This window comes from Coloeus monedula (genome assembly GCF_965178545.1).
Source record: "Coloeus monedula genome assembly, chromosome: 23".
Classification (NCBI taxonomy): domain Eukaryota; kingdom Metazoa; phylum Chordata; class Aves; order Passeriformes; family Corvidae; genus Coloeus; species Coloeus monedula.
The window spans coordinates 2,914,177-2,941,103 of NC_138803.1; the positions used below are offsets into that span (position 1 = coordinate 2,914,177).

The 26,927-nt window shown below is 49.4% G+C and overlaps 2 protein-coding genes across 7 annotated transcripts in view; one reads left to right on the forward strand and one right to left on the reverse strand.

The window, feature by feature from the left end:
* Positions 1 to 6,156: 6,156 nt before the first annotated feature.
* ETV7 (ETS variant transcription factor 7) lies at positions 6,157 to 21,409 on the reverse strand (the record flags this gene model as incomplete). The annotated part of the gene is given in 12 exon segments (XM_082296109.1): positions 6,157 to 6,268; positions 6,716 to 6,816; positions 7,169 to 7,311; positions 7,589 to 7,777; positions 8,660 to 8,767; positions 9,047 to 9,211; positions 9,479 to 9,596; positions 11,392 to 11,546; positions 11,549 to 11,728; positions 12,429 to 12,601; positions 12,739 to 12,971; positions 21,386 to 21,409. Coding segments are annotated over 12 exon segments (1,701 nt in total).
* The window catches only part of KCTD20 (potassium channel tetramerization domain containing 20), a 30,073-nt gene continuing 15,924 nt past the window's right edge, over positions 12,779 to 26,927 (forward strand). Inside the window, exons 1-3 of one of the 6 annotated variants that reach the window (XM_082296356.1) lie at positions 12,804 to 12,822; positions 15,232 to 15,324; positions 17,246 to 17,317. Coding sequence is in view for 1 of the 6 variants with exons in the window: in XM_082296354.1 (XP_082152480.1) it covers positions 24,179 to 24,189 (11 nt within the window). In the remaining 5 variants the exon portion in view is untranslated. Of the gene's footprint in view, positions 12,823 to 12,949; positions 12,967 to 13,696; positions 13,734 to 15,231; positions 15,325 to 17,245; positions 17,318 to 24,090; positions 24,190 to 26,927 lie in introns of those variants that run through there. The other 5 variants (XM_082296357.1, XM_082296355.1, XM_082296358.1 and 2 more) reach the window with 5 other exon arrangements.

Consider the following 26,927-nt stretch of genomic DNA (forward strand, 5'->3'; position numbering starts at 1 on the left):
TTCCTCCCTTGCCCTCTGTCTTTCTCCTGAAGGGTTTTTTTGCCCACCAGTGAGTTTTCATGGCAGCTCAGGGAGCGCTTGACGTAAATCTCCAGCACCTTCTTGGCCTCTCGCCTGTCCAGTGAGAGGATCTTGCCCGACGGCTGCATCCCCACATCCCACCGAGGCATCTCCGCCGCCGGAGCCCGCGTGTTGCTGTGGAGAAAAACAACATTTTCAGTCTGGTTTTTGCCTTCCCCAGGCCACTGCGCAGTCGGGTCAGGCCTGATGGAAACCTCCCCCATTCTGGCACCCAGGGGTGCTGTGGGTGTCTGGGGATGTTTATGCTCCTGGTTAATGATCAGTCACTTTTATGGTCGTTATCTCAGTGCTCCTGATGCAAACGGCCCGTGTGGGGTTTTACAACCACAGACTCATCGATAAAGGAACCGAAACTGTGGAGAGGGGGGAGATGGGCTGGGCACATCCCACAGGGGGAGCCTGGTCATCACCCAAGGGGTTTCATCCAGCAAGGACATCACCCAGACACCATCCCATTATCCCAGGGCAACGTGTTCCCACCCTACGATGAAAAACACCCCAGGAGCACCCAGTGAGCCACGCAACCCGGAATTTAGAGTATTTCCCCTTAAAGCATTGGCTGCTAAAAATCATTCCAGCCCCTGGAGAGGCCAAGGGATGTGGGCTCTTGCAAACGGTCTTGGTCACCTTGTGAGGACGCAGCTCTTCTTTGAGCTCCCACCAGCACAGGGCTGTGAACAGAGCTTGGAGCGCCAATCCCTGCCTTTCCCATCACCCTTTTTCTCTACATTTACAAGCAAAATTCAACCAAAGACGCTGCTATTGGAAAACCAGAAGGCCATGATGGTGCCTCGTGCTGGTTTTACCTCCAAAACCAATTTCACCCTTCAAAGAACCAGACCCAAACCAGACTTCTCCACCACTGAACAGCACACGGGGAACCGGCACCGAAATCTGGCACACTTGGCTGTACAAAGCACCCTGGAGCTGCGAATCAGCCTCTGCTCAGACCCAAAGATCATCATCACAACACACAGCACCCCCACCCACCCCACCTCGACCTGCTTTTGGGATCAGAAAGGCAAGTTCCCTTCATCCAAGCCAACACCAAAGCCCACCAAACACTCAGTAATAAATCATTCCACTAAATTAAATCATTGCAAAGCCACAACCCTCAGCCTGCTTCGTTTGATTCCAGTACATTGACCACAACACTGGTTATTTGCTGGTTTGGTTTTTACCTTTCCATCAGTTTTTCTGCCCCTTTGGACATAGGTCAAGATGAGCTCCTGGGCCACGGGTGCTGAGGGATCTCAGGCTCTCCTGGGAGGTGCCTTTTTATACCTGAGGCTGAGTTAACTCCTATTTTTAGCAGCCATTCAGGTAGGAGAGCAGCCAACGCTTCCGCCTGGGATCCCCGCTATCACCGCCCTCGTGGCGTGAGTTTCACTGGAGGAGAAAACAATTTCCTTATGACAAGTAGCAGCAAAACAACATAAAATCACCTGTCACCTGGTGTAAGCACTGCCCTTTGAGACCGGCTATCTCAGGCAGCTGTTTGGCTTTGGGTTTGGTTTGGTTTGTTGTTTTTACTGAGTGTGATGCCCTAAATGGGCTCTTCTGGGTAATTTTTCTGAGGGGAAGTCACAACTTCTTCAGACAAGTGGGGTTTCAGTGCAGGAAGCAGTGTCCTGCTTGCATCCCAGGAGCTCCCAGGCAGCTCTTGTGGGACCACAGACACTCTGGGACACGGCCCTGTCAGGTTGTTGCATCACACTGGGCACGGCTGGGCTGAAACATCCTGGAAACCCACCCTGGGGTCCCTCAGACAGCCTGTGCTTCCACCCTAAAACATGAACCAGCTCCTGCCCCAAACCGTTCCCACTCCCGTGGCTCCCACTCAGCCTCACCCAGGGATGGAAAATCTTCCACCAGGCAGATCTGCCCATCCCGACACCTACAAACTGCACCCGGGCCGGGCAAATCCGACGCCAAAGCTCCGTTTGGCCCACGGGCACCGCAGTGCCCCTCCCGCGGCCGTGGCATCCTCCGGCAGGTGCTTCCCACTGTTCCCCATCGCTGCTTTGCCACCTGATGGCGAAAATTCCGCGCTGCAGCTCGCAGGGAATGGGCCGGACGCGGAGCTGCAGACGCGCAGGCTTTGGAAAACCCCTTTTTGGAAAACCCCTCGGGCAGATTTCCGCCCGAGCAGCGCTGCACAGGCTGTGTTCAGCTGGAATGGTGTGCAGCCAAGGTGTCTCCTGGATAAAAATGCTCTTTTCCTGGTACAGAGTTCAGCTTGCAATCAGAACACGCCAGGATTATTTTCTTTCTCTTTCTATAAACTCTCTGTGCTGTAATTTCCTATGACTGGGGGAGATTCAGACCACGTCCCTCCCTTTCTCTGGAGCCCACACGGCTGAATCAGAGTCTGGTATTGATTAGGAATTACCTGGCTCCGTTTTTCAGCATCCCCATCTACTGATAAATAATTAAACCCTCAGTGAGGAGCTCCAGGCTACTTCCCAGCTCCTGTCCACATCCTTCCACAAGCAAGTCTATTCCAGGGGGTGAGGAGGAGTTTCACAATCGATTTGGTTGGTTTTTCCCTCTGCAACATCCATAAAACAAAAAGCCACATCCACTCCGGCCATGGGGGGCAGTTTGGCCGTCTCCAGTTTGGAGCTCTTGCTACTGGAGATTACCCAAGGCTGAGTCCAAACACCATCCCTGCTCACAGAGGGCTCCTCATGATTCAGGTGGGAATCAGCACTGATTTATGGCCTCTTCCCAGAAGATGGGAGAGCCTAAGTCCAGGAAAAATCTTCACCTGAAATGTGATTCAGGGCTGAGGCCTTTATCTGAGCTCAAATCCCTCCTAGGATTTGGGACATATTCAAACCAAATGGGAGAGAGGCACAAGAAAAAGATGGAAGAGACTGAGATAAACCAAAAGCCCGTGATCAGAGTGGGGGCAAGAGATCTGGATCCAAACTTTTCATCCACTTTTCTTATCAGTGCTGGGAGAAAATGAGGAAGCTGGCAGGAAATGCAGTCGGGGAGAGGGAGCACACAGTGCTGGGGTTGGCATCTTCAGGCCAGTGATGTCAGGGGGAAAAGCAGAACTAAACCCATGGGAACACAGCAGGGGATAACCAGCTTCTGTGCCGGAAATTGCTTCAGAAGATGGAAAAAACCAAGGAGAGGCATTCCCCACATGGAGCTGCAAGGTGCAGAGGGTGACAGCAGGTCCAGAAGAAGGCAGGGGTCAAAGCCCCCTAATTTCTTGGGAAAACACAGGCTGAGACTGGACATCAGGAAAACTCTGCAGGAGGCTGGGACAATCTCACACAGGTGTCTAGAGGGGTTGGGAATCACCAGCCTTGGAGGTCTTCTAGGCTTCACCAGCCAAAGCCACAGCCAACCTGACCTGCTGTAGGAGACCACTGTGTTTTATGTGGACCACAAAGGTCCCTTCGAGCCATCAACCAGCCACAAGCCATCAACAGCCACCTGGGCACAAAAATACAGCAGTTGCAGACCTGATCCATGATGGGGGTGTTGAGGGGAACACCTGAACCATGGCAGGGGTGTTGAGGGCAGCCACTGCTCCCTGCACCAGCCAACCTCTCAGCCCAGCTGTGCAGTTCCTCTGATCCAAAAAGGGGGTGGGCATCAGCCCCCAAAGCAAATCCTCTTTTTCCTCCAGCCTTGGGCATGGTTTTAGCTGCTTCCCCCCAGCAGATGAGCCATGTGCAATGCCCTGCCCCAAACACCAGCAGATGTGGGGGGCTGCTGAAGGGTGGCTGATGTTCTCCAGGGAATGAAGCACCTGGAAACCTTTGGGAAAGCCCACATGAGACACCTGTCTGCATTTCACAGCCCCTGAACTCCAGCCATGCCGAAAGTCACAGGCTGTCCCTCCCACACCCCCACACCAAGCTCCCTGGCACAAGCAGCAGTTACTCCGTTGTTTACTGACAGGGATGGGTCTGTGTTCCAGGAAAGCCACAGCTTTACAGCCCTCCTGCCTCTGTTTGTCACAGGGAAAGACACATATTTCTCCAGGAGGTGCATGAAAGCTTCCTAGGAGAGTGGACAAAGCTTATTCCAGCCCATCCTTGCAAAGGTGCCCTTGGATTGTCTCCCTCCAAGACCTCTCTGGAGCTGCTCAGGGCAGCACAAGGGGGGTTGAGGGCTTTTGGCAGCTTCCCAGCCAGGAAAGGAAATCCCCAGCCAAGCCCAGAGTGATCTTTAGTCATCACGGGAAAAACAGGTAAAGAGAGGTCACCTCGCACACTCCCTGTGAGCACAGCACAAGGACCAGGGCCACCAACTGTCACCTGCTCCAACAGAGCAAACACACAGGTGGAAGAAGCGATGGGATCCTCAGGAGCTATCAGGGCCGTTTCTGTGGCAAGAAAGTGGAGTGGAAAGAGGAGATCAGGAAAAAGGCACCCCATGGGTGCCTATCCCAGGAGTGGCATGGGGCCAGGATTTTACAGTTCCCAAGGAAGGGGAGCTGCAGTCCCACCAAAGCTGAAGGATTTCACCCCCAGAAAGATTTGGTTTGGCTTTTCCCTGGGACAAAAAGTACCCTTTGTGGAGGGAAGGATGAGGTTTGGGTGATTCACTGCACCTTCCTGCTGTGGTGCATCCCCAGGCTGCACTAGGTGGGTGCTGGGGAACCTTTACCCTGCTCTCCTAGCAGGGATTGTGGCCTCCCTTCCTAGCCAGGATCTCCCCCAGGCTGTGACCCCTGATCATTTGCCCCACCAGATCTTCTCATTTCCTTCTCCTCCACCACTCGAATTTTCAAGTACCTCTGTTTTGCCAGTGAGCTGGTGATTTTTTCTGGAAGTGAATCGCCTCAGCCATTTTCCAGAGATGTACTGCTGCAGCTTTGCCCACCAGCCACCACCCATCCCACCACTGTCTCTTACTGGCTACTGCCCACTAGCATCTCCAGGCTGCAGCTGTGAAGCAGTTTTGCAGGAGCAAGGCCAGTTACAGCCAAAGGGACTGTAGTTTCAGGTTGGCAGTAACCAATTTTGGTGGAAACCTCATGGTGCAACTATGTGTTTGTGCTGTGCTCACCCATCAGCTGCTGAGCAGCTCAGACTGGTGACCTCTGGCTTAGGAGCTGCCAAAAGATGCTGGGGACAAGATCTGGGTGCCCACAGGAGCTGGTTTTAAATGAGGAAAGCTTGGATTTCCCAGTTTCAGACCTTCAAACAGCAAGAACTAAGATTTTCAACCTTCCAGTCACAGCATTTTATTTCCTCTGTGGAAAGCAAAGTGAAAATAGTAGTGGGTATTTTCTGTTTTCACACACACACACACACACACACACACACACACAGACACTCTGCTCACTTCAGGTATTCCTGCTTCAAACTCAAAGCAAATAACCCCATATCTGACCATGAGTGGGGTCATATTCATTACTGGCTTTGTTTCTCTTCACATTATTTAATCAGCTAATTACAAAAATCATTACCTGGAGGGAAAGGAGTTAAAGTGAATACCAGCTTAGGGCAACCATGGAGCCTGGACCTTCAGCCAGGCCTGATCCAGGCAGGTATTTCAGCAACTCCTAACCTTAATCCCAAGAGCAACCTCCCAGGAGGCAGTGAGGTTCCAACGTGCACCATATCTGCAGTAGCAGTCCGTGTTCAAGTCGGGGCAATGGCTCAGGTTCAGAGCAGCACATTCACAGCTGGGGACAGCGCTCGCTGCCAAAGCAGCGCAGCCGATGCTCGGCCTGGAGCACGAGCTCTGCTCTGCTCAGCACATCTCACTGTAATAACAGAGGGATCTTTTCCACAAGTTTAAACCTTAAAGGCAAGCATCAACATTTCAGAGCAAAAATACCACATTCCCTCCCCAAGGGCAGGAGAGAAACCAGCAGAAGACCAGCCCACACGTTCACCTGCGCTTTTGGGGCTGGGACACAGCTTCTGGGTGTGTTTTGCTAAGGAAGCCCCAGAGATGTCCCAGCTATGGCTCATGGCAGGGTGTGAAATCCAGGCCAGCCCTGTGGCCTTCTGTCCAGGAGAGGGAAGAGACACCAGCACTTCCCAGCAAAGCACAAGTCTCTCTGTGATGCACTGAAGTGAAACCTCCTAAGTTTTATTATGGTGAAACCTCCAGTGGGTCCTCCTTTGAATCTTCATGGTCCTCATTCTCCAGCTGCTCCAGTTTGCTGGATTTCTCATGGACAACCTCCCCAGGAGTCTTCAAAAACCTGAAATACGTTTTTGTGATGACTTTAAGGGCACGTCCAAACCCAGCCCCAAACCAGGCTGTAAATGATGGAGCCTTTGCCCTCAATGAGGCTGGGCTGGACAGGGCTTGGAGCAAAACAGGAGAGTGGAAGGTGTCCCTGCCCGTGGCAGGGGGTGGAATGGGATGAGTTTTAAGGTGCCTCCAACCCAAACCATTCCAGGATTCTGTGATCAGCTGAGCTCTGGAGCTCAGAGGGGATTTGCCACCCTCGGGCTTTGCTGAGGATCCCAGGAAGCGCTGAGGTCCCAGCTGGCACAGGACAGAGCCTGGACACAAACTCACTGGGGTATGTGCAGGGGAGGATGTTGCTGGAGGAAGCAGCTGCCAACATCTGGAGCTCATCATCTTCCCATGCCCCATCCATGCTGTCCCAGGCAGCTCCTTTCTCTGTTCTTCTTCACCTCACCTGAACAACAGCTTCTGCCCTGGCTCCTTTTTGATGATGTTGAGTTTGTAGTAGTGTCTGAGCGCTCGTGACATCTTCTCATAGGTCATGTTCATCCGGTTCTGGAAGGATAAAAGAATTGTGGGGTGTTGAGCAAAAGCAAGCAACAACACTTGGTTTGGGTCCGTGTGCAGCAGGACCACACATGGGACATTTGAGGTGGCTTGGGGCATTGTGGGTCTGTAGTGTGGGTCTCTAACTCAGACTGGCTTCATGGTTTGCTTTCCAGGGGATGAGAAAGTCCCTCTTTCCCACCAGGCTGGCATCTCTCACTAACCCTCCACCCACTGTGTCCCCCTCCCCAGTCCCTGAGCCATCAGCTCTGGGGAACAGGTCATGGAAGGGACATGCAGAAGCCCAGGGATGACAAATTTCGTTCTCAGGGATGACAAACTCGCTCTCAAATGCACTCACCTTGTGGTTGCCCCAGAGCTGGGCAAGCCCGTTTGGGTTGACGACCCGGAAGACCTTGGCGTCCTTGTCCTCCCACCTGATGTAGGGCTCGTAGCGGCGGTCGGACAGGAGCTGGTACACGTATTCCCACAGCAGCCTGCAGTCTGGGCAGGGGGGGATTAATGGCCACAGAGCTCCCACTGTGCTCCAGCGAGGGGGGCTCAGCAGCAGGATTGCACATTTAGCAGTGACAATAAATATGAGAAGAACCCAGAGCTCACGCACAGCACTTTCCGTGCGAGATCTCGGAACAATTACAATTTTTCAGGTGGGGAAACTGAGGTGGGAAAGCGTGGAATGAAGGCAAGGGAGACAGATGGGCAGACAGGACAAAGCACCATCTCATTTCCCCAGGGAACAAGGCTATAAATTCATAATTACCTGCCATTTTCCCATCCACTGGGGCCGACGGAGTTGCAGGAAAAGAGCAGATGGCACCTGGCCTGCAGCTACTCTCTGAGCTGTGGTGGGAGAGGTTCAGCGGCTGCGTGTGGCTGTGGAACGGGGGCTGCTCTGCACAGCCCAGCCATGAGGAAACAACTGGGGCAGCCTCAGCACTACGGTCTGTACCTGCAAAAAAACCCCTAATAAACACCCTGTGGCACATTAGGGCAGGTCCCAGACCTTGCAAAGCCCTGAAATAGGAGGGGAGGGACAGCCCAGGGTGGTTCTCAGCCTGGCACCAGCCCAGGCAGAGGAGGAAGGTGCTGAGGAAAGCCTGGGATTTTCCTAAGGCAGGAGCAGCAGAAAGTCCAGGAGGGTTAGAGGAGATGCCAGGTAGGGTAAGGGTCAGATGCAGAAGAAAAACCGGAACAGGAAAATGCCCAGAGCAGAGGCACCCCCTGGTAAACTGTTGTGGGGACTTAATGTACTAATTACCTTACACATGAACCAGCAGAAGAGCCCAGGAAAGTGCTGCCAGATCCACCTCCACACACATCCAGCCCCTGACACCAATCCAGCCCCACCCTAACTCCTACCTGGGCCTCCCAAGGGCACCAAGAAGCCTCACTGGCCCCCACCAGCCTCACTTGAGGCCTCTCCCCACCCCATCCACTGATCCAGAAGCTCTGTGTAAGCTCAGCCCCAGCTCCTCAGCCCTTTCCCAGCTATGTTGCAGGACTACTCTCCAGCAGGGCTGTGCCTCTGCCTGGCTGTGGACCCTCCCTGATCCAAATCTCAGTGTGCAGGCAGACTTCTTAGGGAAGTCATAGCCTTGCCAGTTTGCCATGGACCCCCTGGTGCTGCCTAGCACTGGTTCTGACCTGCTGCATCCCTACAAACTTCCCAGATGATCTGGACTTGCTGGACCTGGTTGCCTCTCTCCAGTGGTGTGGGATGGTTTCAGCAGGCTGAGCTCCAATCCCAGGTGTGAGCAACCCACTGGGGCTGCAGGCAGGTTCTGCCTGATGGACACGGCTGTTTTCCCGGGATATTTTTCTCCCATCGTACCTTCCTCCGTGCTCCCAGCTTTCCTGAAGGGTGAGTTCAGCAAGGGGCTGCACACCAGAGCTCTTCTCTGAGTCTTAATGAACTGGAGTATTTCATAAAGCACATCCCCTGCAGGGAGGGAAACTCTGCTCAGATGACTTTGGACAATAGTCCCTCTCAGGTAATGTCGCTGAGATTCTGAACTACAGAGTATGGGGTTATTCCCCATCCCAAAGTATTTGTCTTGGGGTGGCTTTATGATGTGTATCCCCAGATGGACCAGAATAAGGAAGAGTTGTCCTCATCTCCAGCACAAAGCCTGGTCTGCTGGGACCCATCGAGCGTCTCTCAGCAGAGCACAGCCCGTGCTGGGATGATGCTCACAAACCCCCTTGCACTGGGTCTAACCTGAGCTCGGAGCTCGGTGTCTGAAGTCATCCTTGGTGAGGATGCACAAGGCTTTGCCGTTCATTTCGAACTTGCTCTCGTCAGTGGGCCGCAGGGAATATTCCTTCTCAGCCCATCGCAGCCAGTGGATCACGTCGTCCTTGCTCCACAGTGAGGGCTGGATTCCTGAAACCAGGAGCAGCCTCTGAAACAACTCTGTCCTCAAAACTGCTGAGTGGCAGGGTGGGGCTTCATCTCCATCACCAAACTTTCCCTCTATATTGAGCACTCACAGGTCAAAAACACCACAAATAGAAAATGAACCCTGATGATGCTTTGTCCCCCTTGTCAGCAGGGAATGGTCCCTGGGTGGGACACCAAGGCTGCACCCCCCATGTCCCACCCACGGGAACTCCTTTTTGAGCACCACTGACTTGCTTAACCTCTACTCACTCAGCCTCCCTGGAAGCTTGAAGATCTCCCCAGTGCTGACGGGTGAGGGTCTGGCCTGGGATGGGGGTGGTAAGGACACTGCCACCACGGGGCTGGAAGAGCTGATGGCCACTTTGCCCTGGGGAAGAGATCAGATACATCAGTGGGGGGAAACACCCACCTCTGGTCCTGCCTTTGCTTTGGAGATGCCTCCACTGGCTCCGGTATTTCCTAACTGGTTTCTCATAGCAGTGTGATGTGATGTGCTGTCTGCAGCTCTTCCATACATCTTCCTCACACTTTTCCTTATCCCAGCCCCAGAATGAGTCTCTGGTCGCCCAAGTCAGCGTTAGTAGCAAGAGATCCCTCTCTTTCTACAGCTCCTTAGCAGAGGAACCTGCCCTCATTCAGGCCCTGGATGGGGGTCACCCATCCCCACTCCCCATGGCTGCAGGGAAGTAGAAGATGGAGCCAAGACTGGCAGAGCCTGCAGTGCCTGTGGCTCCCTGTTCCTGCAGCAACCTGTTGGATGCTCAAGGTTTTAGGAGAGCACTTCAGTTCTTTAGAGCTGTGAAAATAAAGCTGGCAATAGTGCTTTGACTTTGTCTTAAAAACACCGTATGAAGAGAGGTCTCTCACTCTAACCCCAGTGATCATTTGGGCATAAGTGGAAATGGCCATCCCATGGTTTAGGGAGATGCAAGCTCCTCTTGCTCACCAGCCATGGAGTTCCTGCGCCTCAAGAATTACTTCCCCCTCCCTCCCAGCCAGGGCATGTGAGCCACAAGGGAGCTCAGATCCTGCTTCCAGCTCCATCGAGATCTTGAAATATTACTGGCAGCCAAGCAGATAACGTTTCCCCTTAAAAATACATTAATGTGAATCCCAGCAATTTCTCAGCTTCACTCACTGGAAAATTAACAATTTTGCTGTCAAATGGTATTTTCTGAAGCAGTTACCAACTCTGAGCACTTCAGGCTCAAGCAGGCTTTTGGAAGTGATTTAGAGCAGCCACCCCTCGACTGTGTGTGCGGGCAGAGGAGCTGAGCCCTCTGAAAATCAGGGGTGAGGAGATGGGAGTTGGACACATCTTAAATGCAAAGCTGAAGTTCCCAAAATCAGGAGACCAGGAGACAGGAGCAATACACTGCATCACTCCAGGGAAAAATGCTTCCCTGGGAGTTACAGTAGGAGGAAGGCAGCAGGCTGCTGAGGGGGTTTCTTCAGCAGAAGCACAGGTTGGTGGTCACTGGCTGTCACTGGGTTGGATTTAGCAAAGCAAGCATGACACTACGTGAAGAGAACAGTGAGACTCCAGAATAAACTCTGAGCAGGCTTGGCAGCAACGCAAACTGTCTTTCAGATTCATTCTAAGCAATAAGCTATGGGGAAAATAAAAGTGAAAGAAATTAGCAGTGTATTTTGTCTAGAACTATCTAAAAGTTATTTTAATTTTCTCCCATCAGTGTGACTCTCTTACAAACGAGATATACAGTAAAACCATAACAAATCTGGTATTTTTCTTGCTCCTAAAGGTTTCTAGGCCTTGAGATACATTCTGAATTTTTATTATGTTATACTGATTTTATGTTCTCGCTTTTATCCCTGTTTAACTGCTTTCAGACATTTCTGAGACGGCTTTTCTTTGCTTCAGGAGGAAATACTGTCCTTGGGGGTGTTCGAGTGGGAACGTGAGAAAAAGGGGGGTGAAAAGGAAAAGGAACCCCAGATGTATGAGAGCAGCTTTTTGCTCAGAACCAAATGGGGGGAAGAGAGGCCGCCGGCTGTTCTGGGCTTTGTGAAGCCGTTTGGAGGCGGGAGAGGGGGTCACCCCCCCGGGCATGAACTTCCAGCCCTAACTGAGGGGAGAAATCCCGGGGGGGAACGGGGAGGAGGGAGGACAAGGGCCCGGCCCGGGGCCGGGCGGCTCCTACCTGCATGGCCGGTGGCCGTGGGCGGCCGCTCCCCGCCCCGGTGCGAGCGGAGCCCGGCGCTGCCGCGGTGTCCGGAGCGCTCAGGTTCCGTCCCCGCGGCCGCTGCGGCGCGATCCTTGCGAGAACCGAAATCGAAACGAGCCGGAGCCCCGGGAGCCGGAGAGCGCCGGGGGCAGCGCCCGGGGCCGGGTCGTTCTCCCCCCGCCCCTCCCGGGGCCGTCACCCCGCGGCTCGGCCCGCTCCGCCCGGGAGATCCCGCTCCGCCCGAGACCGGGACAGCACCGGGAAACCTCCTCAGCCTTGGGGGCTGAGCGCGGCCCCGGGGGCGGGCACGCGGCTGGAGGGCGGACGGATCCCGGGACACGCCGGGAGCAGCTCCAGTATCGGGGTTCATCCTTTTTCTCCACCGGGCGCGGCCGGGGGACTCGGGGGGGAAGGAGGGGAAGCTGCGCACCGGTCCCGGAGCACCGGGAGGCGGGCGCACACCTGGAGGGTGCCCACCTGCCCCCGCGCACACCCTGTGATGCGTAGACACACACGGTGCGGGGGTCTACCGGTGACTGGGAGGGACCGGGAGGCACAGGGATAGACTGGGAGGGGATTGGAGGGGCTTTGAAGGGACTGGGACCGACCAAAAGGACACTTTTCGGAACAAATGGGACACTGGGATGGACTGGGAGTGACTGGAATACACTTGGAGGGCACTGGGATAGACTGGGAGGAGCTGGGAGTGACTGGGATAGACTTGGAGGGGATTGAATGGGATTTGGGAGGGATTGGACAGGACTGGGAAGGACTGTGAGGCACTTTTAGAGACAAAAAGGGCACTGGGAGTGGACTGCTAAGGCACTGGGATAGACTGGGAGGCGCTAGGACAGGATTGGATGGGACCGGGAGGGACAAAAAGAGTACTTTTAGGAACAAAAGGGGCACTGGAAGGGCACTGGGAACCACTGGGGGACACTGGGATAGACTGCGATATACGGAGATGGACTAGAAGGAGACAGGGATAGACTTGGGATGGGACTGGGAGGCACTTTTCCGGACGAAAGGGGCTGTGGGCACGGACTGGGCGGGCACCAGGCTGGACTGGGCGGGTACCAGGCTGGACTGGGCGGACACCAGGCTGGACTGGGCGGGTACCAGGCTGGACTGGGCGGACACCAGGCTGGACTGGGCGGGTACCAGGCTGGAGTGGGCGGACACCAGGCTGGACAGGGCGGGCACCAGGCTGGAGTGGGCGGGCTCCGCTCCCCGCGGGCTCCGCCTCCCGCGCCCCGCCCTCTCACGCACCGTCGTTTCCCATTGGCCAATTGGGGAAGTCAATCACGGAGCGGATCCAATCACGTGGCGTCGTGGGCGCTGGGCGGGGACTCCGCGGCGGGGCCCCGCCCACCGCCCGCCTGAGGGAGCGGCCGCGGCGGGGACGCGGTGAGTGAGGCCTCAAAGGGCGAGGGGGCTGCCTGGGCCCCTCCGGGGCTCTGGGGACCTCTTCCCGGTCCTCTCTGAGCTTCTGGGGCTCTTCTCGGCCTTCTCTGTGCTTTGAGGGTGGTTACGGGCCTGGGGGCGCCCGCGGTGCGCTATGCGTCCGGAAAAGGGGGTTGGGTGGGAGGGGCTTTCCCGGCCCAGCGGGCATAGAGGAAGGTGCGGGGCCGAGAGGGGCGTGGGGGTCACAGGAAACCCGGGGGAGGGGGCTGAGGGGCTCGCAGGGGGTCTCAAGGGGCTCCGTTGTTGTGAAAGGGCTTTGGAGGAGGCTCGGGGGGTATCTAGGGACATGGAAGAGAGTGTCAGGGGGCATGGATGAGGAGGCCGTGGGGCTGGGGGTGTGTCTGGGAGTCACAGGGCACTCTCTTGTTGTGAATGTGCTTTGGAGGGGTCTGGGGAGCTTTGGGGACAGCACATTGTGTGCACCGACGGGAGGCATCTGTGGCGGTGGGGGTGCTGCCACCTTTTTAGTGTTTCCTTAGAAAGGGGGTCTTTGGGGTGTCTCCTACACTCTGTGTTTGGCAGGGGGCTGAGGCTGTTATCCCTAGGTTAGCACTGCATCCTTGTCTCCCTGACATGTTCACCTTTTCCTGGGCTGTGTGTGAGTCCAGGGCTGCCCAGTGTCCTGTGGAGAGGCTGCTGCTGTGCCCACCACCCCCAGAATGGAACCAGCCTCCCCTCGGGGTGCTGGCTGGTCACACACTGCCCTCCTACGCGTGTTCTGGCACTGTAGGCTGGTGCAGTGTTGTTCTTAAGCATGTTTTAGGCTTGAGTTAACCTTCCTTTTCCTCCATCCTTGCTGGCCCCACAGTGCTTTGAAAGGAGCAGGAGTTTCTAAGGGGTTTTCCCCTAAATGGGTGAGTAGGTGAGAAGACCTAAGTGGGTGAAACCTCAGCCCACCTCTGCTCATAGGCACATTTTTGTGTCAGCTGTGATCCTGCCTGTCTCTGTACTGCCATCTCAGTGACCTGAGGCCCTTCAGGGAAGGGATGATAATAACGCAAACAGTCTTGGATATGAGGTTTAATAAGACCAAGGTGCAGGTGCTGCATCGAGGTCAGGTCAGCCCCTGGTATCAGTCCAGACTGGGGATGAAGAGATAGAGAACAGCCCTGGGAGAAAAACTTGGGGATGAGTTCCTGGACATGCCCTGGTCACATGTGCTGGACCCAGAACCCCCTGAGCCCTGGGTTGAGCCCCCAGTGTGGGCAGCTGGGGAGGGGGGGATACTCCACCTGCAGAGCTGCCTCCAGCCCTGAGGTCCAGCACAGGAAGGAGATGAAGGTGTTGGAGGAGACCACCAAGATGATCAGAGGGATGGAGCAGCTCTGCTGCGAGGAAAGGCTGAGATTTGGTATTGTTCAGGCTGGAAAAGAGAAGCTTTGGGGTGACCGTATTGTGGCCTTCCAGCAGCTGAATGGAGCCTCCAGAAAGACAGAGAGAAACTGTTCACAAGGTCCTGGAGTGATAGGACAAGGGGGAAGGGCTTCACACTGACAGTAGATTTAGACTGGCTGTTAAGTAAAAGCTCTTCCCTGTGAAGGTGGTGGCACAGGTTGCCCAGAGAAGCTGTGGTTGCCCCATCCCTGGAAGTTCTTAAAGGCCAGGCTGGATGGGGCTTGGAACAACCTGGAATAGTGGAAGGTGTCTCTGCCCATGGCAGGGGGTGGAACAGGGTGATCTTTAAGGTCTCTTCTCACCCAAACCATTCTGGGATTCTGTAAACCTGGGAGGTTGAGAACCTCTGTAGGGAGAGTGGTTTGAATTGCTTTGCCAGGGTTGCTGCAACCCAAATCCTGTTGTAGCTGTAGATTATGGCTTTAAGGCAGAAAGTTCACCTATGGTCCCTGTGAGAGCCTTATCCTCACCTCAGTCCCAATCCTTCCTGCTGGCATTAGCAGCAATCACAAACAGTTCATCGGAAGGAAGTCACGTCTGGGAATCAATGGGAAGGCTGAGCTTTCCCTGTTGTGTCCTTGTTTACCCTGTGCAGGGGCTGTGAAGCTGCACTGCTCACAGTCACCTGGATTTGAGGGTTATAAATACCTTATTGCTCAGTTCACAGCAGTGTTTTCAGTGATCTGAGCATCAGAACAGTGAATTGTTGGGGTCAGGAACTGTGGGTTACTGTGTAGGCAAAGCTGCTTGTCAGAGTTATTATTCTTCAGACTGGACTCCCATGTGCCTTTATTATTATTTATGCTGTTTAGGGAAGCAGTCACCTTTTACTAAAATAAATGCCCTGTTTATAACGTAACTCTGTATTTACATCACTAACAAATGCTCTTCTGCAAAGCAGCCTGTACAACAATTGTCTTTATTTTCCATAATAACATCTGTGTTCTGATCTTACAGCTGAAATGCAGCAGTTTATGTAAACCAACCTGCACAGAAGACTGTGTCTAGACTAATTTCAGCTTATCTTAAAGCAATTAAGGACAGGTTAAAGTAAGTTCTGCTATCATGGAAGTAGGCATGTGCTGATTTATTGGTGTTTGATTCAAGACAGACAAATTTGCAGCACGTGGAATGCTTTTTGATATCTTTTGATGCTGGCTTCTGCTGCCAGAATTAAAGGGGATGAGTTTTGTGTTTGATTTGGGCTTGAAAGGAATGATCTTTCTGGTAGTAGTTCATTCCATCATTTTATTTTTGAAAGCTTTCTGTTTTGTAGTTATTCTCTAAAAATGAGTGGAGTTCAGTGAGCTCAGTCAAGCTGCAGGGGCAGCTGGAAGAAGTTGTAGGTGAAAGAACCAAACTGGTCATTTCTATCCTTCTTAACAGTAGTGAGAACCAAGCAGCAAAGTCATTTGAGCTGTTTGATGTACATTGCATGTACCTACAGGCAGAGAAAACCCCATATTCAGTTTCTTTGGGTTGTTGATTTTCTGGAAAGGTTTTGAGACAGTTCTTGGAGTGGCAGATAAGACAGTAATTCCAGAAGCCTCATCACCGGTTGTGCTAACAGAAATGTATCACCTAAGATCCATCTAGAGTTGTTGGATGTGTCCAGTATAAAAGAACTCAAAGTTACACTTTGTTTTCCTGTGCTCCAGAGATGGCCTTACCTGAGCTCTGCACACCAGTAATCTGTATTTGCATCCCCAAAGTATTTTTAACCATCAGACTTGAGAAACCCTCTTACTTCAGCTGATTTGATCATAAATCTGATATTACCTCAGACTCTTTGAAGTACCTTCATGTTTTGGCATGTTCAGTCCTGCCTTCTCAGAATCCAAGAGGTTTCATAACCACTTGCTTGGAGTTTTCTGTTCAGGATATTGTAACATTTTTTTTGTGTGGTGACTCAGTCTGTCTTTACAGGTCATGAGAAGTAAGAATCAACATCTCATTTTCCTGGTTGATGCTTTCAGCCCCAAGTTTGGGCCATGTGTTTGTCACTCGACCTCATCTTGAACTCATTCCATGTGCCCGTGACAGGCAGCCAAGTGTTCAGTTCACTGAGTAGCAGTGCAGTCAGGAGAATTGAAGTATAATATTGTTTAAAAGTCTTGCTATTTTTACCTGAAAACCCATAAGTAGAAAATTCGGGTGTAGAGAAAAGTAAATAACATGTCACCCTTTGTAATGAATTTGCCATAAGGCTCCGGTGCTGTAGTTAACAACACCTTCGTCCCCCTTTGCCAGAAGCTGTGATTGCAAAGGGACATTGGCCCAGCAGTGGGACTGGATTAATAATTGCATCACAAGAGTTGCAGAGTCTGTTAGGAAAGTCACTGCATGATGAGAGGCCAGCTCAGCAGCCAAATAACTGGGGAAAGGAGCCTTGCAGCGCTCCCTGAAATAGCACCTGTGTGCTCTCTGTTTGGTGCCTGTGCTTGCCAAAGCCACTGTCAGGAACTCTTCCTCCTTCTAGAAAGTCAAATCCTGCTTAATAAATGCAAAGTGAGTCTCCCTAAAGCTTCACCTTGGGATGGACTCTGGAACTGCTGTGTTCTGCTTGGAGATCCCAGAGGAGTGTGTGGATAATGAGTCTTTCTTTAGAAGAAAAATGCTGAGTTGGTGCCTGCTGATAAAGGTCACTTGAGCTGTCTAAAGGATCTCCTGATTTTTAAATGAGTTTCTTAATAAAAAGTGAACTTAGCCAGAGGATCATTACTGGCTAATTTAACCCACATCCAGACAAGCAGCGTAACACCTTTTGTGTGGGTGAAAATGTAAAAGGGTGGGGAGCCATCAGCATTTTTTTTCTTCACTTTATTCATAAATAGCATAACCAGAGCTAACATAAAGTTTAGAAATTACCAATTTGCTAACATTAACATTTTTATAGAAACAATGTGATTGTAATATCTGGGTTTTTGGGGAGACCTGGCCAGGCTGCTGATGAAAGCCACTCTGATTTCAGGTTTCTGGTCCCAATGTCCCCTCTGATTCCAACATGACAGTCGGGTAGCACTGCTGGACCATCTTTGCCAAGGTTGGTACAATTTTGGGTCTCTGGCTTTTGGATGGCCTTGCCATGTGAATTGTTTGCTGAACAGCCTCCCTGTTCTGTTCTGAGCCATGACAGTACAGAGAAGCAGGGACTTGTAATCCAGGTAATGGGAGGTGGATGTGTTTTGGGAGTGGTACAGGGCAATAATTACAGGTGCTGAAGTAGCCGAAGTCCTGGGACCTGCCTTGCCTGTGTTGTTCCATCAGTTTTCACAACCATTTCTCCTCCTGTGTCTTGTTCCAGTTCTAATTTGCAGTCACAATGTGTCCTCCAGCCTCAGCAGAGACTTTACACAGACCCCTGGGGGCTTTGGATCCACTTTGTGGAGTACAAAAGAGGACTAAGGACTTTTGAAGGGCAGCTGGTCCATAAGCATAGGCCTGAAATTGAGAAGGAAAATCAATGTCTGTTAGCCTTGGAAGCAGCACTGAACATGGGATGTAGTTGCTGAAGCTCAACATTCAGTAATTTCTTCTGCAATTTACGATTGTTTTTTTCTTCTTGCCCTCAGAACAACCTCAAATGTGTTATGTGCAGCTATTAAAAGTGGTGTTAATCCATGGATTGCTCCTGGGAGCACGAATGTTCAGTCATTGGTTTTGCTACTGAACACACAAATATAGAAATACCCTTGTGAACTATAAAATGTAACAAGTCATATATACCGCTCTGTCAGAGTGACTCGAGAATTACTCAGCTATTTACTGTAAGAATAAAAAGCTGCCTGAGATTCAATACAGAAGTAGCCAAAAGGAGCAATAAAGAAGGGGTGATGGAAATGGACTAAAGATAGAGAAATGAAAGCACAGCTCTGTGTCAGGTCTGCCTCTGCAATTTGTGGACAAATAGTCTAGATTAGAGTTTATTAGTCAGTCATGCTTTCAGTGGCAACAGCGTGTGTTCCGAGAACTGGGAAATGAATGCAGTTCCCGACCAGCTCCCATAAAACAGTGTGACATCCCTGACCTGTGTTGGGTGTCAGAGTTTAGTCCATTGAATCAGGAAGTTTTCAGAAGGAAGCAGAGCTTGGCAGCCATAAAAACAGGAGAACTGAACCTTGTGACAGCAATGAGAAGTGGTGTGTAACAGTTAATGATTGCTGCTGCCACATGGCTTGTATGCAAAGTTTTGGCAACATAGCTTTGCAAAACAGATGAGGCAGATGTAAATAACAAGGCCATGTTTGATAAAAGAGGGGTTTTCAATAAATGTAATTCCTGGTCTAGAAGGCATAGCTGAGTCCCTTGGAGCCCAACCCTGTGGCTCGCTGTGCTGGGACAGCAGCTGGTCACCTGAAATGAATCTGTGAGTCCACATGATGCCATTGGATGTCCTGTAAACTGCCAGGATTAAGCATCTGCCCCAGTTTGAGCGATTTGCTCAGTTTAATAATCATTGACATTATTTTTCTCTAAGTGGTGCCTGTTTTATAACTGAATTGCTGCAGTTCTCAGGTTATTCTGGTAACTTGGATAAATTGGAGTGAGAGGTCCACAAAAGATGTGAGCAGGGAAAAGGCAGGAAGGGAGAAACTGATGGCAGCAGCAGCAGAGTTTCTGATGGGCTGGAGATGAGCGGGGTGGACTTTCCAAGTCCCTCAGTTCATGTGCTCAGTATCATCTGCTAATTCAACATAACTGGAGCAAACAACGGAGAAAAACAGAGTAAGGAAGCTTTAACCTCTGTGAAAGTGAGCTCATCTCTTCTTCCTCTGGGCCAGTGGATTAAAAAGCGTGGTGTTACATAATCTCTACCCACAGAAAAGCTTCTGTCTGTCTGGAATGTTATCTGCTGTGGCAGTTGGTGGTTATGAATGAGTTCCCTAATCCATTGATGGAAATGTTCCGCCAGGCACTTGCAGGCTTCCCTGTAGTCTAATGCTTGTTGAGAAGTCCTTGGTCAGGTGTCAGAGGCTGATACAGCCTCAGGAGATGGATGTGTACATAACAAAGGCCTTTAAACTGATAGGGATTTTGGAAAAAAGACTTCACTGCCTGTGTTGGGAAAGGAGTCCAGCTAAGGAATAGAAAAGAAATAGAGATTATTAAAATTTCAGGTTTTGATGTGCTGTTAAAATTTGATTTCTTAAATCCATGGAGTTTCTCTCTTATATATGAGCACAACCTGGCCTTTTTCTATAGGATGTAATTTTTCTTTTCCTCTTCAGACTGACCAATTTACAAATATGAAAAATCATAAGATTATTCAGTCATGCGCAAATCAGGTGATTCAGGTATATTTGAGAAGTGATTCAGCTTTAATGTAAAGCACCTAAAGACCACAAGGTTTTGCCCATATCCAGGCTTTGCTGAGATCCATCCTAAGCGTGTGTAAATGAGCTGATGTTTGAGTCACTTGAGACTAGGCAGGTTTTAGCTTTTACTCCAAATGCTGCTGATCCCTGGACTCAGCTGTGCTGCACAGAGATTTCAAACCTCCCTTTGAGTGCGGTCGAAGCCATCGATTTGGATGCTGCACTAATGGGGAACAATATTGATCATGAGCACTTCTTGGGCACATGGGAGAGGAGCTTTCTCATTCCCAGCATTCCCTCCTGTTTCACATCCAGTAATGGGGCTGGAGCATGTCTGCTCCTGTCCCACCTCAGGCTCAGGGTGAGGCCATGGTCAGACGTGCTGGGTGGGGTGGGAAGGGTGCTGTGACAGCTCTGTCACTGCTCCCAGTGTTCTGGGGATGGAAGTCCCCTTGCAGGGCTGAACAAGGTGGCTCTCAGAAAGACCAAAATGATGTATTTGATGCAAGGAGCTGTGTTCACGTGCAGTTTTGCTGTCAGGCCCAAGGAGAGTGATAAACAGCTGGGTTAGAGAAGGTCAGCTGGGAATGCACTGCACAAGATACTGAAGTGAAACCAGTCTAATGATTTCTGTTACCTTGTGCTAGCCAAGCAAGGGGGAAACTGGGTTTGTTTATTGATAAAGCTGTGGAGAGCTTTGTGCATTAGGGCTGTGCTATATTTAAGTGGTGTCCTGTCTGTCAGATGTCCCTATTACAAAATGTTCTTTGCAAAGATCATGGGCCTCTCCTTTTAAAAGTTGGTTTTGAAAATCAATTGTGTTCAGAAAATTGGTTAATATGCCATGGCTGTGGCACCTCTGTATGTCTTCACTTTGTGCTGTTAAGTCATTCCAAGAGCATTTTAAAGGTGTTATAAACAGCTATGGGAAATGCCACTTCACCACTTGAAGAGTGGAATTATTGCATTTCTGAGAGATGAAGCAATTCTTAATGCAGAAAATAGAGTGTTCTCCAGCCTCTCACCCTGTGTGCTGCAGACACTAAGTGCTATCTTTAATTAGAAGGCTGTCACAGCTGAAGTAAAAATAACAACTCAAAACAAAACCTCCTGTGAACTGGATTGAGAGCCATGAGCCTTAAAGGCTTTACTTCTTCCTGGAGCAGCTGGAGCCCTGACAAGGAGCATTCCAGCCCCTTGTGCTGCCCAGGCCGTGCCTGGCACAACGGACTGGAGGAAACATTCCCCTGCTGGGGCGGGGCCTGCTGGGACTTGTGCTCATGGCAGGCGTGCTCTAGGTTTAGCAGCAAGAGGTGATGTCTTGTGTCTTCAGCCAGACTGACAAAAGCCACCTCATTTCATGCAATCCACATTAAGAGCTCTAAAATGTCACGGTGTGGTCACATCTGCTCAGGACTGAGTTGAAATCATCGGGAGCTGCTTTTGGGCATTTATAGACCCTTTAATTAGCAGACTCTGTAGGAAAACCTATCTTCTTGTTAAGGATTTATTAAAATCATGCATAAGCTCTACTGCTGCAATATGCTAATTTATTTGAGAATCTCTTGGATTATTCAGAAGGAGAGTGAATATTCCTCACAAGGAGAGGCTTTGAAGACCATTTCCTTGAAATAAATAATTGTTTTAAAGTCCTGGCATTTCTTTTGCATGTTATCTTTGAGATAGACAAGAAACCAGCTACAGTTTTGGCTAGAATATTGTTGAGTTCTTGCTTGTCAAGGTAAAAACAAGCTGGAGGGGCCTGTTCTGAAATACACTTCAATTTTAGAACTTACCCTTTCAAGAGTGACCTTATCCATGGCCCAGATGGGCACCTTGCCTCAGCACAAACACCTCATTATGTGTGTTGAAATAGGCATCTTCTCTGCTTTTTCAATTTTGTATATTTTTTTGGTGGTATTTTCCCATTTTTACTCCCACAAAGTATGGCTCCAGTTCCTGGCTGATTTTGCTGTAACACAGCACTAGCCAAATATTTTTGTGGAAGAATTATTAGTCCTAGAAGAAAGAATGTAATGGAATATTCTTAGAAAGTGTTATAACTATGCTTGACATGTAAAATATTTATCCAGGCATGTAAACAAAGCAAGAGGTGTCTTGCCAGTGTCCCCTTGGTTGGTTTGAAATCATGGGCTGTTTTTCAGTTCTTGAAAATAAGGTATCAGGTTCTCTGCTGACATGAATTGCCAGTGCTAATGGTTGGCCTCACCTCGATGAAATTGTAGCCCCTGCTCTTGCCTCCCTCAAAATAAATCAGGAGGTGTTTTCCAAAGAGCTGTAATTGTGCTAAATAAAACTCCCGTGTTTATTTTGGTTTCGGATTACTCAGTATTACTTGCAGTTACTAATGCAGCTGCACTGTGAAAGGAGCCTTATGTTTGTTTTGCTTTTTCTTATTGTCTGTATCTTAATTCTCTTAATGAGAATTAAACCGTGCGTCTGATTTGGAGAACTCTGTTGTTTCTAAGGACAACACTGATAATGTTCCCTTAGGCACTCAGGCACAAAGGAGCATCTCTGCCCTTCCACAAGAAAATTCAGCTGTGGCTTTATCTGAACAGGCTTCCAGCAGCTGTTGTGGTGAGATAGGGCAGTGCCCCGTGGGGATGGCAGATAGTGCCCCTGGCAAGGACCCCATGCCAGCCTGAATCATCCCAGACTTTGGGAAAGATCCCCAGTGCTGGGTGAGGACACCTGAGCTTTGCCAAGCCTGGTTCTGCCCTTGCACACTGGACACAAACTGCTGCTGGACCTGGAGTCTGAACCTCTCTCTCAACGTGGCAGTATTTCCTTGCAAATTTAATCGCATTCCAATGCAGCCTCCTTGGGTTTGTTTCTTGGGTTTGGTTTGAGTTTTTTCATTGTTATTATTTTGAAAGCTCCTGTAGCTGCATTCAGCTTTCAAAAATGTGCCATCTATTGTTAGTTTTCCGAGCTGCTGCCGTGCAATTGGTTAGAAATGAATGGCAGTTGGAGTTGTAGGGCAGAGTTGTAGCAGATGAGCTGGGAATGAGTGAGCTGTTACTTGTTGGGATCCCTTCCAGAGAGGGAAGGTGGAGTTTTGAGCTGCTCGCAGCCTTTCTAAAATAAGAGTCAGAACAAGTAGGTGCTTTTTGCCGTGGGTGAAATGTCAGATAACTTTTTGTAGTGAACTAAAAGCTCTGTAAATGAGGAGAGGAGTTTTGGTTTAGGCTGGATATTGTCTCTGCTGAATTTTTAATTTTTAATTAAATTAATTAAAACTTGTGTATTTCAAAACACACTGATAATACACCAGTGCTCATCTCGAGAGATCCACAGTGGACAGTTGCTGTGGTAAACACACAGAGGGTAATTATAAAAGCTAATTTATAAATTATACATATACAAATCATATAAATTATATCAAAAAATATATAAACCTGTTCTTTGTCCTGATGATGGCCACCAGCCTCACCTGGTGTGGGACATCACCTCCTGGTGATTAGAGGCTCTTGATGTTTACATTCCCCCAGCCTTTTTACCAGCCACAGGTGCTTTATTGTACCTGTATGTAGACAGATGAGATAATTGAGCATTAAAAAAAAATAAAATCTTGCCCCCAAACTAAAAGTAATAACAAGTTTTTGCATACAAAAGTTAGTAAATTAGTGACAACTTGGATTTTTTTTTTTGGTGTTGTATTGCTTGGTTTGTTTTTAATCAAGAGCCCTCTAAAGGCATCTTTCGTTCACACTTTCAGACGTGTCAGGAAAATGTGTTTTATCACTGGCATGAGTCAGGAGAAAAATAGTTTCCTGCTTGTTTAGACTCTATTTGCATTAAAAATCATATATTATTGATAATACGTGATATATTTAATTCTGCTGTTTTGTGAAAATGTGTTCAGAGAAGTCTCTGAGCAATCCAGCTGTATCTTAGGGGAAAGTGGTAAGAAATAGAATAAATTGATTTAATATTTGGGCTGACAGAGGGTAACATCTCCAGGTTCCATAAACATGTAATGCCTTGGCCATGGCACCTGAGCACGGAAGGAAAGTGGTCGTTCTTATTTGGGTTCTTTAGCAATGCATTGATGTGTCAAAATGACTCATTGTATCCTCAGTTACTGTAAATTTGTTCGGGCCCAAGTCCTAGGACTCCTGGGCTTGGGAATCCGTGTGCACGTATTTATGTACATAACCAAAAATTCTGGTGGCTAATTGCTCTGCCTGTCTAAGGGATGTGTGGCAGCAGGTGTTTTACCAAATGGCCTCAAGGGTTTAATAAAACTGAGCCTTTTCTACCGCACAATTCCTGCAAAAACTGCCTGAATAAGGAATCTGGAGAGAGAGAGAGAGAGATATTCGGGAGGCTTTTACTGAAAAGAGGAGACTTTAAGCTGTTACCGCACAGATTATATTCAAACTTGCCATGAATCAGCTGGAGGGACTTTTAACCTGAAATATTTACATGAATCAGCCGCCCGGGTTTTGGGGGAGTGACCATCGCTGCTCAAAGAGTTTAAACCCGAAGCTTTGCTGTGCTTTGGTGCTTCCCTCTGCTCCAGCAGGATTTCGGGATCGTGGTGCAGGGAGCACTGAGCACGGATGAGCCGGCAGTAAGTGAGGGGTGCTTGGCACAGGGTTTGCTCCAGAGGTACACCAGGAAATGTGGGTGATCAGTTCAGCTCAGAAGTTCTGGTGGTTGCAAGTGGATCAGATTCTGTGGCAGAACTCCCTCAGAAATACTCTTGTCCTTATGCTGTTTTCTGCATTTATAATTGAAAAGCTGGACTTCTCATAATATAAATGCAGGAATTGAAATCGTGGGAATTTGAAACCAAGTTTGATTTAACTGCCTAAGAGCAAAAGTTGAGAAATAAAAGCTTTTTTAAATCCAAAGGGATACGGCAGCTCTTGCTTTTATGCTTTGCTGAAGTGTGTGGGATTTTCTGAAAGCTTTATAAGTACTTTTGCAGAAAATGGTAGAACAGAGAACACAGCCAAACTTTGTTGTCTGCAGCACTTACTCCTGTTGCAGGCTTTCACATAACTGTTTGTAGCTTAATTTAACACAGGTGAAGAGAAGGTGTAACTCATAGGTGTCACCTGCCTTAAAACTTTATTTAGCTCAGTATTGTCTATTTTAGCAAGGAACATTGCTTTTTCCTGTCTCTAGAGAAAAATATCTTGCTTATATTTGCCGCAGCTCATCTTTTGCCAGAATTTTTTTTTCCCTTTTCCCTGATCAGATCTGCCCACTCTGACCTTCTGCCAAGGAAAGAGGTGTGTATTCTGTATGGGCATAGCCAGCTTTATTTAAATTGCTGAATTTAATCAGATAGCACTGGCAAAGCTGCCATTGCCACAGTGGTAAGAAGCTCTTTATGAGGATCAAATATACTTTTTCAGATTACTGTCTTTATTCCAGTATTGTGAGGAAATACCCTTTATAGTTAGCTTGGTTTTGCTCTTTAACATGAATATCCTGGGTCTCAGAGGGAGGGGAATAAAAAAGCAGTAACTTGTTGCCTTGGTGAGGAATTCTGTTCCCTTGGTGGGACATTGCTGGATGCACTTCATCTGTCCTGTTGATGAGGCTGCCGCGGTGTGACCTTCCTATTTCAGGGGAAAGTCTGTAATAGGTTACATCCAGTTAATAAATCTTCATTATTTTTCTGCAGGTATCAGTCTTGGTGATTGTAAACTGGCAAAAGAAAAGGTGCTGTGAGTGCGGGGCACTGATGAGGGGTCAGGTCAGTGCATAAACTGAGCACTGGTGGTGACAGAAGGACCTGGTGAACCCTGGGTCCTAAATCAAGGTGTGCAAGTGCAGTGTTAAACCCTTAAACTCATATTGCCAACTGGAGTTTTGAATTGCATTTGTAGAAACAGTAGATTTTTGTTGAGCCTCGAGTAAATGACTAAGTCAGTAAACTTTGCTAACAGTGCAGCACTATGCACAGAATGGGAGAAACAATCAACCATTTCATCAGCCTCCTTGCTGTCTCTTGCCAACATTTTCAGGCTGTCCTGCATTGCATCAGACCTGCTGGACATTATTTTCCATCTATCATTTGATGCCAGATGGAAAATGAATCCTCTGTATATTGATAGTGTTATTTCATAACAAGGGAGAAGCTTTTTGTCATGTGCCTGTGCTGGTTCAACCTATAAATCAGCTTTTATTGTCTGCTTGTGTTTGTGTTGGGAAAAAGAAATGAGGATCAGTAGGAGGTTTGTGAAAAGCACGTAAAGGCTGCAGTTAGATGTTTTTCTCTCTGGTGCAGTCTGGGTGAATGCACTTCCATGTTGTTCTCCAGTGCTCCAGGTGTATCCACAGGTGCCAGGGAGCGGCAACCCCACACCTGCCAAGTCTCACCTTGCCCTGAGCATCTCCGTTGGTTCAGGTGCACAGGGCAGTGCCTGGGGCTCAGCCTGGAAATGCCGATTTCCCTGGTTGTGAGGGACCTGTGGAGCCAGGCTGGGAGAGTTGGGGATGTCCAACCTGGACAGGAGAAGGCTCCAGGGAGACTTTAGAGCCCCTTCCAGTGCCTAAAGGGACTCCAAGAGAGCTGGAGAGGGACTTTGGACAAGACCTTGGAGTGATAGGTCAAGCGGAATGGCTTCCCACTGCCAGAGGGATATTGGTTAGATGGGACATTGGAAAGGAATTCCTCCCTGTGAGGGTGAGCAGGCCCTGGCACAGGGTGCCCAGAGAAGCTGTGGCTGCCCCTGGATCCCTGCAAGTGTCCAAGGCCAGGTTGGATGGGGCTTGGAGCAGCCTGGGATGGTGGAAGGTCCCTGCCCGTGGTAAAGGATGGGATTGGATGGGCTTTAAGTTCCTCACAGTTACAGAATGAGGCATCAGGTCTGGTCTGAATTTTTAATAGAGGAGAACATTTCACTTTTTGCCTTTCTTTCTACCGGATGAGTTGCTGTCACTCTGCACAGCCCTCTGGAGTGCCTCCCTGCAATTGGGAAATTTTTATTGCAGCTGAACTGAGCTGACAGGCAGAATGGTTTGTTTTTTCTCTTTTTCTCTCTCTCTCTGGGAAAGTCTCCATCTGATGATCAGAAACAAATAGTTATTATGAACATTAGAAGTTGCATTGCTACCTACTTGTCAATATTATAATTTTTCATATCAAGTTTGATGGCTGCTTTTTTACTTAACCAATGTTAGCAGCCCAGGGGAGATCTGTTATCTCCATACTGCATTCCCTGCTGCGGTTTATACCTCACAGTGATTCCCCTAATCCTTATGTACAGGAAACACTTCTCCTTATTTATCTTAAACCCATGAGATTGCCCTTTTTCTCTCCAGAGTAGGAAGTCAATCATTGCTAATTTGTTT